The following is a 21,050-nucleotide window of genomic DNA, read 5'->3' on the forward strand; positions in this document are numbered from 1 at the left end:
TAATCTTTTCATGCGAGTGCTTTCATTATCGAGAGCAAGATATTTTTCACATTTTTCAACTACTGTGTTTATAATCTGCAAAACAAACTGGCATCCTCTTATACAATATTCTATAAATCAAAGATTTTATAAAGCAAGAATCAACTGCTCAGGGTTTTTTAGTTCGTTTCTGATACTTAGGTAAGATGCTAGACTGTGTATATTTGTGAAACACATGAGCTGAGGTTTAAAATTTTGTGATAATATATGCAAAATGCCTGAATCTTGTCAACAAAACAATGTATACTATTCCGGCTTCCTGAGGTTCCATGCAGATAATTCGTTATTTCTGATAGCAGTTAATCAAACTTAAACACAGACTCTATAAAGCAATGCAAATTCAGACATCCTGCCTCACTTAAGCACACCTGCATATTCAGATTACTGATATGTACACTTCAGGAGTGCGACTGCTAGATCAGTGGTGGTAGAAGGGGTAGTATGGAACCCTACCACCTCCTTTTTCTGACATTCTGCTCAGAAAGATGTAGTTCTTTCAGAAAAAAAAAAGAAAAAAAAATCTTTTGAAAATACTGCTGCTTTTTAAAATAAATATTTAATATTTCAGATCTAATATTAAAACAGCAACCTGATTCTGTGCAAGCCGCACAAGAAAAGTAGGTGACAGAAATCAGAATAGACACTAGCAAGGCAGGATGGTATCATCTGAAAAAGCTACTCAGAAAAGATAGTTACCAATTGTCACAGCACCACCATCATTAAGAACAATTACATGGAAGGAAACCAGGAAGAAAGCCACCCTTGGTTTTGTACTGAGCACAAAAGGAAAAAAGAAGCTAAGAAGACTACCTTTTTTCTCTATTTTGTTTTAGATTAAAATGCATTCTGCCTCTTCCCACCTGAACTTGCTGTTGCTCTGTTGAACTGTTCATCAGAAACACCAAATTGAAAGAACGAAGTTAAGTAACATTTGTTTGGCAGAAATTAACCTGTTATTTTGTAAGGTCATAGGGCTAAACGAGGGGAGGGAAGAGTGGAATTTCCTAGTACAAAGGTAGTTTCATGATAAAAATTGCTAAACAACGTCTAAAGCTGCAATATCAGAAAATGATAGGCCACGTGAAGGCCATCCTTAGCAGCAGGAGACTGCAGCCAGGAACACTAAGTGTAAGCCACGTTTTGTCTAACATCAGAAGTCATTCACACACAGAATCATACAGCAAGCAGCCTCCCTGTAAATGGTCTTTAGAAAACAGAATTTAAATGAGCTCATGGTGGTTTTGTAGCTCCATCATGACATCATGATACTATGGAAATGAGCGGAAAGATTACTTTGTTCTTGATACAACATGGGCTTTTGCTGAGCTGTGTTCTCACAGCTGTTTGCTCCCTTCAAGAGATGACAGGAGAGGAGCTGAGTGTTATGAGAGCGAAGGCAGTAAGTGTGCAGGAGAAGGCATGGGGAGCTGAAGGAGCACAGGAGGCTGGGAAGAAGTATTGTGGGACAGCACAGAGATGTGTGGTGGTCTGATAGTAACAGTATAAGGGGGAATGGCTTAAACTGAAAAGAGTAGAGATTTAGGTGAGATATTTGGTGGAAATTCTTTACTCAGAGGGTAGTGAGGCACTGGCACAGGCTGCCCAGAGAGGCTGTGAATGTCCCACCTCTGGAGGCATTCAAGGCCGGTTTGGATGGGATCCTGAGCAGCTTGGCCTAGTGGCTGGCAACCCTGCCAATGGCAGTGGGACAGTCTTTAAGGTCTCTTCCAACCCAAACCATTCCATGATTCTGCCATTCCTCTCTGCTCCCTCTCCTCCTGGACTGCCCTTTACGGAGCAGCCTCACCACAGCCCCGGCTCATACCCGTGCAATCTGCTGATCCATATGCAGCAGACTGGTAATTCCTCTGCAGCCTTTTCAGAAAAGACCTGCCAAAGCAGCTTTAAAGTAAAAAAGCTTTTCTTACCTTCAGTTGTTTTTTGTTTCTGTTTCTGTTTTGTAATACGTTCACTACATCCTACATGATTGCATAGAGGTTTCCAGTCCTTCCCTAAATAAATGCAGTGTGTTTTCCAAGTTTCTTTTTTTTCTTTTTCTTTTTTTTTTAAACAAGGCTTTTGAACATGTGCTGCTCATAGAGAACAAGTTGAAACTTAAAACGTCACCAAAGTGAATACAGGATAGAAAGTATTATCATATTTTCTAATTAAATATCTCTGGGGAGGTGCTTCTGCCTTCCCAAACCAAACATTTCCATATAAGTGATTAATATCTGAATTAAATATGCATAAATATATAAATATAAATATGTATACGCAAATGGCTCCTTACCTACTTACTGTATTAAATGAGCTAGCTCATTTCTCATAGCAATAGCAATGCATTTCTGTGTGTATTTAAGTGAAATGTAAAGGAATGTACATTTTCAAAGGAAAAAACACCATACAACTTTAGGCAACAAATTTTCACTCCTGAGTAAATGATATCCTCTGTAAAACACTTCTGAGCAATAAAAGTTCTTCTTAACAAAGAAAGCAGAGGGTTTAAAGTGTTTGTAAATTGCACTGAATAAAAGCAGTATGGATGTGAATGATGCAATTGCACAGTGGAGTTTCTTTCTTACCCACAGGATGAAGGAGGGCCCACTTCAGTGCTTCAGTCTACACCTGACCTCTAGGCACACTCATCTTTGATCACGTAGATATGCTATTACCACGCTATTTGTAAAGCCAGGCTTCTTCATCCTTATTTATCACCAGTATCTCATCAACCTTGTAATCCTTGTATCAAAATGGGCACAGAAAGATGGTGGAAAAGGCACTCGTGGTTTGGCTTTGTCATTTCCAACTCAAGCAGGCTAAAATCGCCACCATACACTTATTTAAAATGCAGCACAGAATGTCGAGGCAAAATATATGTCATAGAGATGAATTTCAGCTGCAGACAGAAATATGCTCCTTGTTTTTTTACGGGATATAAGATGCTGTCTTTCTTCAGCACGCTGATGCCTGTCACAGACTGACAGGAAGCAAGATGTCCCGGGAATTGCTTTAATTAGCTGGAATATTTCATTTCGCTTTGCTAAGTGACCAACTGAGGCTATTGCTCAAGATGGGCCTGGGTGAAGCACCCGCCTTGCTGCTCACAGGTGAGTTCAGCCTCCACAGGGACTTCCATACCTGTGTGCACCCTTTTTTCCCCAATTAATCAACTAATGAAAGCTTACAGAAATCCAGAGTGGACTCTGCACTGTTTCTCACAGCCTACAGAGCAGAGGGTGTGGAAAACACTGAGTGCAGGAGGTGCTGATCAGTGAGACTGGGCACTAGCAGCCATCAGCTTCAGAGAGGGCAGGGAGCTGCAGTGTTAATTCAGTGTGCACTGCAGTTTTGGGCACCATGATGTAAGAGGAAAAACCTTTAGAAAGTGTCCAAAGAAGGCTATGAAGATGGTGAGGCAAGGCGTACGAGGAACGGCTGAGGTCCCTTGTCGTGTTCAGCCCAGAGCAGAGGAGCTGAGGGAGGCCTCATGGCGGCCTGCAGCTCCTCACAAGAGGAAAGGAGGGTCAGCGCTGAGCTCTGCACTCTGGTGGCAGGGACAGGACCCCAGGGAACGGCATGGAGCTGCATCAGGTGAGGGTCAGGACTGGCGTTAGGAAAATGTTTTTCACTGAAAGGCTGGTCAGGCACGAGAGTCAACAGTGTCCATTGGGCAGGCGAGAGCACGGGCCTGTGCCTGTGTCCAAGGACAGACTTTCTCTCTGCACAGCAAAATGGTACAGGGGAGCCATCCCAAAGAATGGGGCCCTTGTCCCCTTTGTCCCCACACCCAACGCAGCCAGGTTTGGCCACATCCATCAGCCGCTGTCATAGTGCCACCACCATGTAAGTACAGCACCACCGGCAGCTGATCCACCAGTTGCTGAGCTTAGGCCTTCTGATACATGGAAGTGTGAAGGGGGGAGGAGCCAGAGCAGGAAGGAGAGTGGCTGCCCACCTGGGTGTGGAGTGAGAAAGACGGGGTTCCTGGCAGATCAGGGCACAGCACCTCTTATGGAAGTGGAACAGGAGCTACAAGAGCCACAACTGCACGAGAGAAGTGGCCAGCAATCATGTGCCTGATGGCAAGCAGCACGTGCACAAGGACTGAGCAGAAAGAGGCTCAAAGCACAGGTGTGGGTATGGGCCAGAAAACACCATGGGGCCAAGGCACACTTACTAGTCTGAGAAAGGCATGGGAGACAGGAATTCCCACTATCAAGAGAATGGTGTGTGGCACAGGCATGCCCCAAATTCAGAGAACAGTGAGAAGACAGTGTGTGGAGCAAGCCTGCCAGCCACCAAGAGGACAGCATGGGGTGCAGGCATGCCAACTACCAACAGAATGACATCAGACCCAGGCATGCCTACTATCAAGACAGTGGTGCAGGATAGAGGGGTTTCCATCATATAGAGAACACCGTGAAGCTCAGGTGTGTCCATAGGCCAGAGAGCAGAGTGGGGCAAAGGAATGCCTGTTGTCCAAGGAACAGTGGGAGATGCAGGTGTGGCTCTATCCCAAAGAATGCACCAGGATCCAAGTGGACCCACCATCTAGACAAGAGCAGCCCAGGAAGGTGAATCGACCAAATTATGGCATGACACCCAGTGAAATGTGGCTGTGCAGGAAAAATCAGGAAACAATGAATCTCTACTGATCTAGATTTCAGTAATGTTTCCACAAGCAACAGATATAGAGTATCCATCATCCTCTCACACATTCATAGGATCATAGGGTAGAGTAGTTTGGAAGGGACATCATCCAGCCCAAGCTCTTGCTTGTTTTAGCACAATCAGCTGTAAACCTGGAGGGTTCCAAAAACCCCTCCTGATTATTTCTGTTATATCTTTAACATCATTTACAATCACAGTGTTTCTTAAAAACAATAAGAAGTGTTTGTTGGTTTGGTTTTTTTTCTTTTTTTCTTTTTTTTTTTTAAATACAAAGCTACTTATTTAAAACATGCCTGCACACGGGCACCAGAATGTAGGAGGATTATGAAATTTATTAGAAAGCGTCCAAAGCGGGGCTAGGAAGACAGCGAAGGGTCCAGAGGGCAAGATGTAGGAGGAAGGAAGAGGACCGAAGGAGCTGCCCCGGCCCTGCGGTCCCGGCGCTTCCGACGCGAGGAGCAGAGGCTCAGCGCTGCCACCTCGCGTCCCTCCGCTCCCGGGGCTGCAGCCTGCAGGAACACGAGGAAGTTTCCCATCTTCCCAAGTTTTAAACGGCAGAGAAGCGTTGCCAGCTCTCTTAAAAGTGCGTTTTAGGTGGAAGCTGAGTGCTTACATTCTACACCCGCGCTTAAAATTTGGGGAGCTTGAAGCACTTTCACCGCAGCGTCGGAGGATTAGGAGTGGAAGCAATTAACTTCAAGGAAGCAGCCAAGAAATTGTAATAAAACGCTTTTACAGAGTTTCACATCATATTCTTGCAATTGCTTTATTAAGCAATTCTAAATTGCGCTTTTACAAATGTGGGAAGCTTTCATATGGGAAACAGCACGCCGTGCCCATGCACTGCTGGGAGCAGATGGGGGTGGCTGCTTGTATCGAGGTGACCGCTCACCTGGGGACAGACACGTTCCTGGAAGGCAGGGCTTTTTGCACTGAAGTACGACGGAATGGGAACGCTCTCTCGAGCTTTTTATTTCTACGTCCGCCTATTGCTTTCGTTATTTGTTCTCCTTTGACCTGCGCAGCGACGCGTGAACATCTTACACACCGTGTAGTTGGAAAGAAAACTCCTACCTATAAGGCAAACAAGGGGGGGCTGCCTACAGATGCGCCCCTGGATGCCCCGCTCACAGGTGGGCTGCGGGCTGCGTTCGTGCCGCTGCACGCTGCAGTGCCGGGAGCACCGGTAGAACCGCCGCGGGCGCTGCCGGTCCGCCCTGCCCCGGAGCCGTGCCGCGTAGTGCGGGTGTCAGCCCGGGGGGGCGGGCAGCGGGAGGCCGAGCGGCCACACAGCGCGAAGTTGCAGGGCAGCTCTGATGTCACAGGGCGTCGTCAAGAGGCGGGGGGCGAGCTTTTAGGCAGGAGGAGGACACGCAGCAGCACCCCTTCAGGCGGCGAAGCGGCGCGGGCGGCGCCCCGGGCCGTGCAGGTGACCGCTAAGCGTCGGCCTTCGGAGCTCTCGCAGCCGCTGCGCGACAGCGCGCGGCTCTTTGTGCAGGTGCGCGGCACGGCGCCGCTCGGTGCCTTTAGCGAGCGCGTGGCGTTATTTCACACACTGCGCCGTTCTCTCTGCCTTCCGTTCGCACCACCTCTCCGACCACCACCCCTTCTGGTCGGGGGAGGCGCGCGGGGCGGGACGGGGGCGCGGGCACGTGCGCGGCGGGGCGCGGGGCGGCGCGCGCGGCGCTGCCCTCCTGCCCCTTCCCCAGAGTTCGCCCCGCCGCCGGGAATGAGGTCAGCGCGGGCGCTTCTCATTGCACGCGGCGCTTATTATCGCGCCGCGGCGGCCGCCAATCGGAAAGCGGCGGGCGGCGCTTGGCACGCGGACGCGTTGGATACAGCGCGCGATTGGCCGCGGCGCGGGCTGCGAAAGGATAAAGCGGCGCGGGGCGGGCGCGGGCTCCGCTCTCAGCGGCTGCCGGAGGAGCGCGGCGTGCGGGGGGCGCGGGCATCGCCCGGCGTGCGCGCGGCGCGGCTCGGCGGGGGGCGGCTCCGCGAGCTCCGCGCGCTCTGCGCGCTGCGGGACGGGGCTCAGCCCGCGCTGCCTGCGGGACGGACGCGCTTTGCACGGGCGTTCTGCGGCATCGTCTTTTTTCCGTGAATTTTTGGGTTGCTGTTGGCTTCTTTTTCCGCCGTGAATTTTTAATTGCTTTAACTGTTTTTTTTCTTTTTTTCTTCTTTTTCTTTTTTTTTTTATTTTTATTTTTTTTATTTTTTTTGATTCTTCGGGTGCTTTCTCCGCACGGCGCCCCGCCGACGCCGCACGGAGCGCCGTCACCACGCGTCCCGCAGCCGGGGGCCGCCTCCCCCCTCCCCCTCCAGCCCGGGGCTGCCGGTGCGGCGGGGGCCGGCGGGGCACGAAGCGGAGCGGCTGCCCTGAGGGGGCGCGGCGTTGAGGGGAGAGCGAGGCGGAGCGGCGCCCCCTGAAACAAACCCCAAGCAAAAAAACAAAAAACCAAAAAAAAGAAAAAAAAAAAAAAAGAAAAAGAAAAAAGAGTTTAAGGACAAAAGCAGAGCCCCACGTTGCAGCGCGGCTCCGGCAACAAGTCCGCGCGGAGCGGGAGCGGGAGCGCGGCGCGGCCGGGGCCGGGCGCCGTTGTGGAAGCCGCCCCGGGGCCGGCCCGGAGCCCCCCGCAGCCCCGCGCCGCCGAGCCGAGCCCCGCGGCCGCAGCCATGGTGCAGCAGACGGGCACGGCGGAGAATACGGAGGCGCTGCCCGCCGCCGAGACCTCGGCCGCCGGGGTCGGGCTGGAGCTGGGCATCGCCTCGTCGCCTACACCCGGCTCAACCGCTTCGACGGGCGGCAAGGCGGACGACCCGAGCTGGTGCAAGACGCCCAGCGGGCACATCAAGCGACCGATGAATGCCTTCATGGTGTGGTCGCAGATCGAACGGCGGAAGATCATGGAGCAGTCGCCCGACATGCACAACGCCGAGATCTCCAAGCGGCTGGGCAAGCGCTGGAAGCTGCTCAAGGACAGCGACAAGATCCCCTTCATCCGGGAGGCGGAGCGGCTGCGCCTCAAGCACATGGCGGACTACCCCGACTACAAGTACCGGCCCAGGAAGAAGGTGAAGTCGGGCAACAGCTCCGCCAAGCCCGCAGACAAGGCGGACCGGGCCGCCGGCGGGGGCGGGGGCGGCGCCGGGCCCGGCGGGGGCAGCGCGGGCGGCGGCTCCGGCGGCGGCACGGCCAAACCCGCCCCGAAGAAGGGAGGCGGCGGCGGCGGTCCGCGGCCCTCCCCCGCCGGCACCAAGCCCCACGGCAAGGCGGCGGCGGGCGGCAAGGCCTCACCGCCGGGCACCGGCGAACCGACGGCCGCGCCCACTCCGCCGCCGCCGCCGCCCGAGCACCAGGCGCTGTACAAGCCGAGGGGCGCACCGGCGGCGCCCGGCAAAGCGGCGGCCGAGAGGAAGCTGAAGCGCGTCTACATCTTCGGCGGCGGAGGGCCGGCGGCGGCCGCCTCGGGCTCCCCCGGCGGCGCCGTGCCCGGCAGCCCCACGCTCAGTAGCGCGGCCGAGGCCGGCGACCCGCTGAGCCTCTACGAGGAGGCGGGCGGCGCGGCGCGGCCCGACGGGGACTGCCCCTCGCCGCCCGGCGCCCGCTCGCCCGCCGAGCACCGCGGCTACGCCGGCCCGAGAGCCGCCTCGCCCGCCCCCTCCACGGCGCGGTCCTCCTCCGCGTCCTCCCACTCGTCCTCCGCCTCCTCGGCCGGCTCCTCGTCGTCGGACGACGAGTTCGAGGACGACCTCTTGGACCTGAACCCCAGCCCCGGCTTCGAGAGCATGTCCCTGGGCGGCTTCGGATCTTCCGCGCTCGACCGGGACCTGGATTTTAACTTGGAGCCCGGCTCGGGCTCGCACTTTGAGTTCCCGGACTACTGCACGCCGGAGGTAAGTGAGATGATCTCGGGGGATTGGCTGGAGTCCAGCATCTCCAACCTGGTGTTCACCTACTGAGGCGGGGCGGCCCGAAGCCGGCGGCGGCCGAGAGGACCGCGGGAACGCCGCCAACCGCTGTGCCGCCGCCCGAGGACGGACTGAGAGGGACCGCGGTGCGGCGCGGAAGGAGGGAGCGGAGCTCCCGCGGGGGTCGTCCTCGCCCTCGCTGCGAAAGAGCGACCTGAACTCTGCTTGAAAGGAAACGAGGATCGGCTGAGCCCTCACCGCACTGCTCGCGTCGGGGGCTGAGGTGCCGTCGCGGCGCCCGAAAACACGAGGAAAAAAAAAAAAAAAAAGCAGTAGTGGTTTCTTTTTTTTTTTTCTCGGAATCGTGATGGTGTTGGATTCTCTCGATGGTGGGTTAATAGAGCATGTTACCTGTCTGTCTTTAAGGTTTTTTTTGTCGGACCGTGGAACAGTTTCAGAACGTAGCGTTAGGGAGATGCGAAGCGGACAGATGGCGCTCTGTTTGATTCCTACAAAGTATCACCAGCTCTTTTTTTTTTTTTTTTTTTATTTCACTCTTAACTCTTTAAAGGATTCAAACGCAACTCAATGCCGTGCCGGACTCTCAGAAATTCAGGACCAAATTTCCCCTCAGCTGTGTCCGTGTGTGTCCGTAGGGCCGCGGGTGGAAGGACTGTGCCCACCGACGGCCGTCCCTGTCCCGTCCCGTCCGTGCGAGCGGATGCCGTTTCCGAGTTGGACCTATTTATACTGCCAAACGTTTCTGCCCGTCATTCTTTGTCTTTTTTTTTTTTTTTTTTTTTTTTTTTTTTTTTGGTAGTTCTCGTTATTACCCGCACCGTTTTTATGTCTCCTTCACGGAAGGGCTAGAGTTTTAACTTTTAATTTTTTTTATATTTAAATGTAGACTTTTGACACTTTTAAAAACGACAAAAAAAGAAAAAAAAAAAAAAAAAAAAAACAACACACACACACACACATAAAGAAAAAAAAAAAAAAAAGAAGAGAGATGAAAAACGTTCGATTATTTTCTCAGTGTATTTTTGTAAAAAATATATAAAGGGGGTGTAAATCGGTGTTAATCGCTGTTTGGATTTCCTGACACGGGCAGCAGGGCCCCGGACACGCGGTGCGCGCACATCGCCGCCCGCCCGCCCCTCCGCCCGCGTCGCGCTCCGATCTGCAGGCACTTAAAGGCACAGCATCCCGCACCGCGCCCCGCTCGTAGCGGATGGGGCCGGAGGGGACTGGGAGGAGGGCTCCGGTAAGCCGTTTGGGTGAGAACGTCTCCAGAACGAAAGGCGGAACCGGAGCATCCGCGCGGAAAGGGATCCTGTACCTTTAACTCGTAAACCACATCTTTTGCACTTTTTTTCGAAGCAAAGCCGTGCCGTTTTAAACCACTGGATCTATCGAAATGCCGGTTTGAGTTCGCGACACTATGTACTGCGTTTTTCATTCTCGTATTTGACTATTTAATCCTTTCTACTTGTCGCTAAATATAATTGTTTTAGTCTCCTATGGCATGATGATAGCATATGTATTCAGGTTATAGCTGTTGTGTTTAAGATGAAGAAAGTGAAAACATCTTTGTACATTTAAGTCTGTATTATAATAAGCAAAAAAGAAGATTGTGTGTTTATGTATGTTAATATAACATGACAGGCACGGGGACGTCTGCCGAACGAGGTGGTTCTGTTAAGGGTTTCGCTTTTATTGTTATTATTTTTTTTTTTTGATCATCCATCCTGTGCAATATGCTGTGTAGAATTTTTATTTTTATTTTTTTATTTTTTTTTTTGTCTAACGATCACCCACAAAGCAACGTTGGGAAAGAAGAGGAAAAAAAAAAAAAATCATGCCAGCTAACCATGTCACGTTCACTGCCTGTCAGATTGTCGATATACCTTCTGTAAATAACCTCTTTGTTTTTGTTTTTGTTTTCTTCGGGAAGGAAATAAAATCAGCTGGAACTGAACCCTAACCCCGGCTGCGCTCCTCCTCATTGCCCCGTCCCGCCCGCGACGCGGTGATTCGCTCGGACTCCGCCTCCGTTTGACGGCAGGGCGGGCCGGGATTTCGCCCCCCCTCTGCTGCAGGCGCTGCTCTCGCCGTGCCCTCCCCGAACCGCGGAGCCCAGGTCTTCTCCTCCCCCTTTTAACCATCTTTTCTTTCCGTTCTGTCCCGTGCGAGGACGGTCTTCCCCACGCTGAAGCTTGCCCGGCGTATCCCGGCTGAAGCTTTTCTCGTGCAAAGCAAACGCGTGGTCCCTCTGTGCCCCCCCCCCCCCCCCCCCAACCGCACTCTGCTGTGTGTGCCGCCCCGGGCGGTGCTGCTGAGCAGAATCCAAGAGAGAAGGGGGAAGGGTGAGGCCCGGGAGCAGTTAACCCGAAGGCTTATGGCTTCCTGCGTGCCTTGTTCTCAATTCGTAGATAGGAGTTAGGTAGTGCCAAATGCAGTTTTTCTCTGAGGATTTTTATGTAGTAACAACCAGGCTAAAGCACGTATTGATGCACCACTGCATGGGAACGTCCATATGGATACGTGCTGCAACCTCTGCCTGTCCTCTGCAGCCTGCAGTGCAGGGCTAGGCAGGTATCTAGCAAGAGGAAAAACCCCAGATAAAACCGTGCAAGGATATATTAAATCACAAAATGAGGATGGCTTGGGTTGGAAGAGACTGGGAAGCTCACTTTGTTCCAATCCCTGTCTGTATGGGATTGCTTTGGAAAGAAAACCAGTAGCCCACAAGCAGTTGTGAAATCTAGCAAATTGTAATTTGTAAATAATGATGTAAAAGAAAACTTGATTTTAGGAATCACAGCTGGTGCCTGACCACAGGCTTGCCTCATCATGGATCTTGGCCTGGCCCCTGTGGGAAGGTGCCCAGCATCACCACATGGACAGCCTGGGTGCCACGTCCTCTCACTGCACTGCCGGGCAGCTGTGACCACCCTCCAGCAGACAAGGCAGAGCAAAATTGCTCCATCACTGGTGTGCCTTCACCTGGCCTCTGGGTATCAGCCTTTTATGAGGTTCTACAGCCATACCGTGATCATTGCCACCATCAAATTTCACTTCATGAATTCATTCTGCCCTCTGTGAGATCCCCCTCTTGCTCGTGGCCTCCACAACACCCTGTGGTAATGCTGAGTGAATTCATTAGTGTGCCATGTAAAAAACAAGCAACTATTTTCTGTTCAAACTTCAGTACAGATCATTTTGTCTTTACACAGTGACAACTCTGTTCCCTCTTCAGCCTTTGCAAGCTACCCGTTTTCTCTTTGCCATTTCTCTGTTAGCTCTTCTCACAGTGCACAGAGATACTGAAAGTAATTGAACTAGATTTGAATGAAAAATCACCATGATAGCCCCATCTATTTATTTGAAATAATTTCCTTTTTAATAGACTGTTCTTGTTTGCACATCATTGATTTACCTACAAATTACACAAAGACTGCTCACCTCATCAGTGGATATTTAACTAACTTTCTGCAATGATGCCTGCCTCTTCAGTGCATCATTTTGTTACCTCCCATGTATAGCAGCACGTGATGTGACCACACACATAGATTGTATTGTTTTTCCTTTCTTTTCCAAAACCGAAGCAGGGTTCCCTGGGAATAAGCAATGCAAAACATGTTTGTAAGCTTTGTATTCTCTCATTATACACCCAGAAGACACCGCCTGACTGGGCAGAAGTAATAATGCTGGACTGGAGGTCCCCAGTATCCCCCCAGCTGCTGGGACCCCTGCCTGCATGATACATGACACAGTGGCAGCCAAGGGCAGGCAGAACCTTGGTGCTGGCTGGTCCACTTCCTTGCTTTCCTCTCCCACCTGCTTTTACTTCCACGTGGAAATGGAAAAAGTAGCAGGTGAGAGCCCAGCTCACCTCTCAGGGGCTCTTTGTGTGCTCTAGTGTGTACTAGGATTAATTTTAACCCTATAGTGCTCTCTGAAAAGCTTTGAGGACATTAGCAAGGTATTATAATGTGACCTCCTGGGCTTACAAGTGTTGCAATCATCTTGATAGCTCGGAGTACAAAAATGGTTACCCACCACCTGCCATTTCAGCCTCTCCTTTCCACACGATCTCTGTGTTTTGCCACAAACATGGGGAAAGTGTGACCGTTTCCAAGAAGTGAATACTGTGGGACAAAAAGTGAGTGACTAATTCAGGACTCAGCTCTGGATGTAATTGCCTTGTTAGTGATTGCTCTGTTTACAAAACAGAGTAAAAAACATTTCAAGGCAAGTGGTAGTAACAGCCCAAAGGGTCACTGTGAATTGAATTAAATCCAGCTGCTGACCCCCTGATCCCTCAGGGCTCAGCACTGAGGCCAGTTTTGTTTAACATTTTTATCACTGGCTTGGTTGAGAGGATTGAGTGTCCCCTCATTGGGTCTGACCCAAAAGTTGGGTGGGAGTGCTGATCTGCATGAGGACAGGAAGGATCAGCAGAGAGGTCTGGATAGGTTGAATTGATGGGCTGGGTTCAGTTGCGTGCCATTCAACAGGGCCAAATGCCTAGTGCTGCATTTGGGTCATAACAACCCCATGCAGCAGTACAGTCTGGGGGAAGAGAGGCTGGAAAACAGCCTTGTGGTTAAGGACCTCGGGGTGCTGGTCAACAGCTGGCTGAAAGGAGCCAGCAGTGTGTCCAGCTGGCCGAGAAGGCTGACTTTGCATCAGAAATAGTATGGCCAGCAGGGCTAGGGAAATGGTTGTCCGTCTGCACTCCGTGCTGGTTAGGCCACATCTTGAGAGCTGTGTTCAGTTTTAAGCCCCTCACTGCAAGAAGGGCATGGAGTTGCTTGAGTGTGTGCAGAGAAGAATGAAGGGCTAGAAAACAAGACCTATAAGGAGTGGCTGAAGGAACTGGGTCTGTTTAGTCCGGAGAACACAGGGCTGAGGGGAGACCTCTTCACTCTCTACAACTCCCTGAAAGGAGGTTCTAACAAGGGGGTCTCCTTTCTCACGTGACAACTGACAGGATGCGAAGCAGCTGCCTCAGGTTGTGCCAGGGGAGGTTTAGATTGGGTATCAGAAAAGATTTCTTCACATAAAGGATAGTCAGGCATTGGAAGAATCTGCCTATGGAGGTGGTGGAATCCCTATCACTGGAAGCTTGTGGGAATGTGTGGACGTGGCACTAAGCAACATGTTTTATTGGCAGATTTGTAGTGTTAGGTGATGGTTGGACACGATGATCTTAAGTGTCTTTTCCAACTGAAATGATTCTATGATTTATCAAATCTATAGTAACCAACAGAATTAAATCACCTGGATTATGAGCCAGACATAACTCATAAGCACACCTAAGCAATGTTTCCTAATACATCTGTTGCTAGATTCTGCTACTTTGGGTGACTTCTGATGTGCTTTTTCCTAGCAGTACAGTAACTCTTAGGATCCCCTTGTCTCCTTCACTAACCCCTCCATCTTCTTTTTGCAAATTAAACAGAATTCTCCTCCCACATAGCAGAAACTCCCATGGCTCCCATCAAATCTTCCCTTTTAAGGAGTTTATCTTGAAGTAAAAGACAATGTAGCTGTGGCTACTGGTGGGGTGAAGTTTGTTAGCTTGTGACAGAGGAGGTTAGCTTTCCATAACTCAACCTGATGCTGTTTGTCAGCAGATGGAAAACGTTAATGAGTTCCTCAGTGCAACCCTCTGTGTCCCACCTTAACTGTAGGCAGCATTAACCTGCTTGAACAGGAGGAAGACTTACAGAAACAGGAACAAGGCTGGCCTGTATGGGTCTTTCAAAATGATGGGAATTGGAAATGGAAACACACCTATGGGCTTTGAATCTTGTTTGGCAACATTATGCCAGAAAATGACTAGATAAAATGCATTTGCAATGTCAAAACTCTGCCTTGTATTGGCAGCACCCTTCCAAAATAGACCTGGAATAAAAAGTAAAGCACTGGTATTTCTTACCTTTCCTCTTTGGCTTTCTTAGCAGTTCACAAGATCTCTTCCTCATTGATTTTATTTGGTTGGTTTGTTTGTTTTTCAGTCTTCTCTTTACTTTCTCTGAGCTTGCTTCTTCCTGGATGTCTTCCTGACCTTCTTCAAGAGGTTTTTTTGTTTTTTTTTTTAACCTTTATGCTAGAGATGTAAATTCCCATTCACTGGACACAGAGCATTGTGTCTTTCCTGCTTCACTGGCACCCTTTTTCTTTTGCTCCAGCATTCAAGTAATTCCCTTGCAAAAGGCACATTGCTTAATATGCAGCAGTGGAAGGAAAAGAAATTTAATTTAAGCTGTATTCAAGATGTACCCATGCTACATTATCATCCTGAGACCAGTCCAAGGCTCTCCGATTAGGGTATCTCTGCACATTGTCTGCCTTAAAAATAGCATCAACCTGGGTACAAACTGTGACTCCATTTCTCAAAGCTAAATGGAAACAGCTGGTATCCAACTGAATAATTTAGGAGGCTGTTGCTCAAGTTGACCATCTTGAACAAGAGGGATTGCTCTGCAACCAGGCGAGATCCAACTGCATGATCTCAGCACAGCTCGCTGAAAGCAATACACTGAGTTTAAACTCAGTGTAAAATATTTCAAATGGGTAAATTCTTGATGTATCAGAGATGTCGTGATGTATCACTTTTCATTTTAGCCACCAGCCTGAAGTTTGCAACTACCTGCAGCTGGTGGTCTGTCCTTCTCAAGGAGGTGAAGCAACGATTAGAATCTTTTCAGGACCCCAAACTGCTCAAATTATGATTACAGCCTTTGTGGATGGTTACTAATCACGGTGCACTGAATGGACCTGAAGTGGCTGATGTGCTGATTGCAGTGGGTTTAATAGAATGACAGTTTAAAGGGGAATCTGGGCATTTTTCCAGACTTGAATACCCAGATCTGGATCATTTTACTCCCATTAAATTGACATACCTTTAGAGTTGGCAGAGTTTATCTTAGGGAACTGCATGATTGAGGAAGTTAGCACTTGGTGTACAGCTTCTCACGTGAAGTCATTAGATCAGATTTACCCAAGGTGCCAAGAAAGCCACAGCGATTTAACATTTATTGTAAAGTAAGTCCTATGCACAGTACACGTGAGTACTTATGCACTCTGTGCACACATTCTACGGCTTCATTTCCAGAGAGAGAGATATTTTTGTGAATAATCACTTTTTCCAGGAAAAACAACAACAAAACCAAACAACCTGTAATAAGAGAATAACATGAAGCCCCATCCCTGAAGACATTCAAGGCCAGGCTGGACCAGGCTCTGAGCAACGTGATTGAGCTGTGGGTGACCCTGTTCATTGCAAGTTAGTTGGACTAGATGAACTTTACAGGTCCCTTCCAAATCAGAGAGTTCTATGATTCTGTAATTTTCTAATGGAAAACATGCGTAGCGTACGTATCACTAAAATTTATATTTCTAGCTTTATCTGTAGGAATAAAAAAGTGGTACAGGAGATTGGAAATGAGAGTTTTCCAATTAATTCACAATTAATTCCTGGTCCCCCTGCATTTTTGAAAGATGATTTGCAAAGTGTTTTTATGCTGCTGCTTTTCTTTGAATCAGTGTCTTATGCTGTGAAATATGTGCTATATATAAAAGCAGATACACTGAAGCTTAACAGTTTCACCAGGTGTAAGTGGTTTTTAAATTAATATAAATTGTTTGCAGAATGCATGAAGTTCTGCAAACGTGGCAGTGGAACAGAATTTGAATCAACTTTTACCTTCTCAAAGAAATGGAAGTAATCATGGATATTTGAAGAATTTCTGGTTTTGTTCTCTTGAAACAGTTTGGGGGGAAAAAAAGAAGTGTGAAAATGTTCTTTTCTCGAGTTCCCTCCTCACTGAAACAGCTGAAACATGAAGCCTTATTATAAATTGTTATTTGCTTTTCTGTCTTGAACTGAAAATGCATTCTAATACTCCAGAGCTGGTTGCAAACAGAGGGCCATAAATTCCAGCTCAATTTATTTAAATGGTGTACTGTGTGAGAGATACAGGCATGGGCTGACACATTCAGTGATAGTTACACAATGGGAGCTTCCTAATTCCATTAGCAAATTGTTCCAGGTTTAGATAAAATGAAATCATAGTGTCTTCTTTTCTCACCTATTATATTTTGTTATTGCTATTATGTTGTTGCTGCTGCCTTTAATCATAATGTCTCACAGCCTTGGGGCATTGTGAGCTCAGGAGAAATAGAGAAGACCCACTTCAGACCGCTTGTAAACACGAGACAAAAAAGCAGCAATGGATGTAAGTAGAAAGCAAAATATTATTGCCCATCAGTTGGGCAGCACTGATATCACCACAGCAGCAGCCTGAGCTAGATGCTCTTTTGTTCTTTGCTTATATCACAAAGACAGACTTTTACAAGGGGGTTGGATGAGAGCACGTGCAAGTTTACACCTGTGAGCAAGGACCTTTTCTTCAGCATTTGTCACGATGAGGGAAAATACAAAACTGTAACGAGCGAACAGTAAAGATGCTGAGATGATAAGATGATGGCAGGCAACTTTCTGCTGCCACATGGGAACAGGCTGGTGGTGATAGGAGGAATATGGTTGCAAAGGAAGAAGGGGGAAAAGTTAACATTTGTCAAAGCCTGGGAAAAGAGCTCTTGCAGTAGTTATGACTAAAAATGAGTTGAACCTCAAGAATCTTAGGAAAACAGCAGTACTGTTAATCGATAGCCTGGATATTAAAGCAAAATTCTTAGCTGTTTACTAATGAGAATACTGGTTACTTATGGCAGTAAGTGAGAAAGAGGTAGGAGGAAAGCAGATAAGAGCCTGGTGGAGATGAAAGGGCAAATCTTTGTTTTATCCAGGCAGAGAATGGAAATGGAGTTTCCACAAGAGATGTTAAAGATGGAGCCTGAGGTTTCAATTTCTTCTGAGGTGAGGATATCAGGACATCACTGCATGAGCCAAGGGAACCTGGTTTCTACACATCTGTGTTTCAGGAGAGTTCCTTTGGGTGGATTCTCTGGTGTCTAATAGCTGGGTTCCTCTGTGCTGCAAACTGACTGCAGACTGGTCAGACACGAAGGCAAGTGTGAAGGGCCTTTCGCCTGGAGCCAGCTCCACTTGATGAGCCATGCAATCTTGGAGCTGTGCTAATGCTACTCTGAGACGTAAACCTTCCACATAGAACAAGGAGTCTTGTGGCCTTATGGAGCAAAAGTGTTTTACGGAAGTTTTAGTAGTCTCATTCAAAAGATGCTCAATGCCACATGGCTTTTGTGCCTCTTTTGTGTCTGATGGGTCTGCTGGTGACCTGGAGCTTGGTTAATACTAAATATACTAAATCGCCCTGTAACAATGACTGTGTTATGAACAAAAGGCAAAATCATGTAACTTAACAAAGTCAATTTTCAACTTGTTAGCATTACTTGACAAGCTCTTGTATCGTAAGTGAAGGTGTAGTTCACATTCTTCTTGTAAACATATGGCAAACATGTGGAACAAAGTATATTCATTAAGTAATATCCACATGTGCACGTTTACAAATCATTCTTTTCATTAGAGTGGTTTGAGAACAATAATAATGACAAACAAAACGGTCTGGTTTCACATCAATCAATTTAGATCAAAGTCATTTAAATAGCCAGTTTTAATCATGATTTAAACTGTCAAGGTGGAAACCTTGATTTAAATAATTCATTTTCATCTTGTTTTGCATTTGTGCTTCCTAGTTATTTTTTTAAATAGTGATTCCCATTGGCTGGGATAATCCAGTATTTCCATTCACTAAGCATGAGGATTACACCAATACTAGGTATATCTTTAAGCAGTACAACATATATTTGCCCAGATTCTTAATTTATGCAGTTTTATCGTGCTAGGAAATAATTACTGAATATTTTCCTCATATTTATTTTTTTCTTCATGCACTACTTCAAACTGTACTTAAAAAGAACAATTAGACTTTCACTAAAAATGTGTGAAATCTGGAGAAAGGGGGATGTGCTGATCAAAATATGCTGGCCAGCTAAAGCAAAAGTTTTGTCTTTTAAAAAGCAAGGCCAGGTCTGTTGTGGATGTCAGAATAGTAGCTGCAATCTGGAAGTATGATCAGTTACTTTTCTGGTATGGAAGAAGGAGTTTGTATTCATTAATTGGCAAAAATGCGGCAAAGTTCTGTGATACTTTCTTTTTCAGATTTAAATACATCAGTCAGTCTTTAACTGGCTTCTGAAGAAGGAGTAATGAAGAAGATACAGCTCTTCCTTTGCTGAGTAGAACACAGGTTGTATATTGAACGTTTTGATTTGTGAAATAAATCAGACAATCAGGAACATTTTAAACTTTATTCTATTGAGAAAATATTGTGAGTTTAGGCTGCTTGACCAGTAAATGTTCTTGAGAGACTGAAATTACAGAGGCTGTAGGGAGTTTTGGTGAAAATGTCTGGAAGGTCTGTGTGACCCAAGGTAGTTTTAAGCATGAAAAAAAGAAACAGCTTTCCAGAAACTTCTCTTTTGATAAAAGACTGTTAAATATACTGCTTCATTTCTGCTTGAGTCAGTCTGAGTTCCTTCTTAATAATTGTTATGTGATCATCACATCTAGGGAAAATAACAAAGTACCTATCTATCTCAGTCTTATCTGGTTATCCATGCTCATAATTAGTTCCTCAGGTTTAAATGAACTAATCATTTAACAAAGCCAGCTGTATAAACTGAAATTAAGGAACAATTATTTCAGTGCTTGCAGAATGAGCTGCTAATTTCAGATGTGTTAACATTTCTGTCACTGTTTGCTCCAAGCACCTGGCAGCACCTTGTCTCTGTCAGGCAGGGACTCTTCATTCTCTAACTTTCAGTCTCAGATGTAAAACAGTGTGACTGTAGAGCAAAAAGCACCTAGGATGCAAGCAAAGAAAAGGAGATAAACAAAGTGACACAATTCCATCTTATTTATATGATGATGAAAACGTTGATGAGACTGTCTAGATTTGTTCTAGTTATGACTTTCCTCTCAAATTTGAGGATGGTGATTCTGTAGTTCGGATGTTTGATTTTCATGGTATGTAATCTAATTTCTAAAAGGAGATTTCTTAATTGGAAGGGGGAGAGGCGTTGTTTAATAAAAATATTGTGACTTTGTCATGCCTTACGAAGTTGAATAATTACCTCCTTTCCTCCAGCAAAGACCACTATTTTCATACTTCAGAGAGAAATAAGTAGAGTCCTCTTCAAAACATCCCATTCCTCTGATTCTCAGATAGCTGCCCTTAGAGAACTTCTTGTCTTTTTGCTCAATATCTTAATTTATCACCAGCTTTACCTATCATTGAGCAACACCTCAGAGCCCTCACGCACTCGCCGTATTTCTCTTCCTCTTACTCTTTTTCATTCAAACTTGGCTCCAAATGTTTTTCCACAGCAAATTCAGGTACCCAGCGACTGCGGATAGGATTTCATAAGATCTTCCGCACAAGTGGAATGTAAATTCATCTGATATGTACACGAATAGAAGGTAGGAGGTATTTAAAATGCTGAGAGTGCCTTGCTTGAAGGATGAGCTCTGATTATCAGCTGATAAACAATATTCTAACACGCGTAATACTATAAGGAAATGAAAGAGGATATAAGTTGCTCTAGGCCTTGTCCATTTTACTGAATGTCATGTCAGGGGTTCGATTTAATTTGATTCTTTGTGCAAAGTTTGGTTTTTGCTTTTTTTTTTAATAAAGCAGCAGTTCAGATTAAAGGATAAATTAATATCTTATACCATAGTAATGTGTTAAATTGGATAGTGTGATCCTTCTGATGGTATCGCAGAAATCACTTATGGTGATAAAATGTTGCTTGCCATAGTTCAGTGGAATTAGAGGATGTACTAGAAACCACATTCACAAAATAATGTTTTTTGAATTCTTTGTATAAGGGAAAAGAAACATAATTATATTGCCCTTAATTAAGAGGGAATGGAGACTACTTCAGTGGTATAGAAATCTTGCTGAGTAAGGGAACCAATGCAAGTTTCTCCAACACACAAAACCAAACCTCTTGGATTTGATAGCAAAGGTGGCAGCAAAGAGAAAGGCAATAGGAACATCACAAGGCAATGAACATTTGTATTCTAGCCCTGTTGCCCTATGCTGGCTTTCATCTGGGTTTTTACTTGGCAATGGCTGGCTTAACTTCTGGATAACAAATCCTAACCAGGGCTATGTGCACCTAATGACCCACTAGGTTTGTGCTCGTTCTGTCCACCAATGCCTATGTAGGAGACTTCCAAAATGAGAACTTCATCAAGCAGGTGAAGTGATTTTTTAGCCTTTTTAGCAAGGCAGAAAGAAGCCTTGCCATTTGTAAGCAGATGCCTGCAGGGCTATCCACCTGCCCTACAAGCCTTCTTTGCCCTCCTCCACTGTTGATGGGGAGAGGATTTGCCTCAAGAAGACCTTGTAGACTAAGGAGAAGCA

At 47.1% G+C, this 21,050-nt stretch overlaps 1 protein-coding gene across 1 annotated transcript; it reads left to right on the forward strand.

Moving 5' to 3' along the window:
• Positions 1-6,674: 6,674 nt before the first annotated feature.
• On the forward strand, positions 6,675-10,429 carry SOX4 (SRY-box transcription factor 4). Its single transcript, XM_048940692.1, has one exon. It carries the CDS (start codon positions 7,387-7,389, stop codon positions 8,671-8,673), a length of 1,287 nt encoding a protein of 428 aa, XP_048796649.1. The 5' UTR covers positions 6,675-7,386; the 3' UTR covers positions 8,674-10,429.
• The last annotated feature ends 10,621 nt before the right edge of the window (positions 10,430-21,050 follow it).

The sequence above is a fragment of the Lagopus muta genome, chromosome 3 (genome assembly GCF_023343835.1).
Source record: "Lagopus muta isolate bLagMut1 chromosome 3, bLagMut1 primary, whole genome shotgun sequence".
Lineage (NCBI taxonomy): Eukaryota > Metazoa > Chordata > Aves > Galliformes > Phasianidae > Lagopus > Lagopus muta.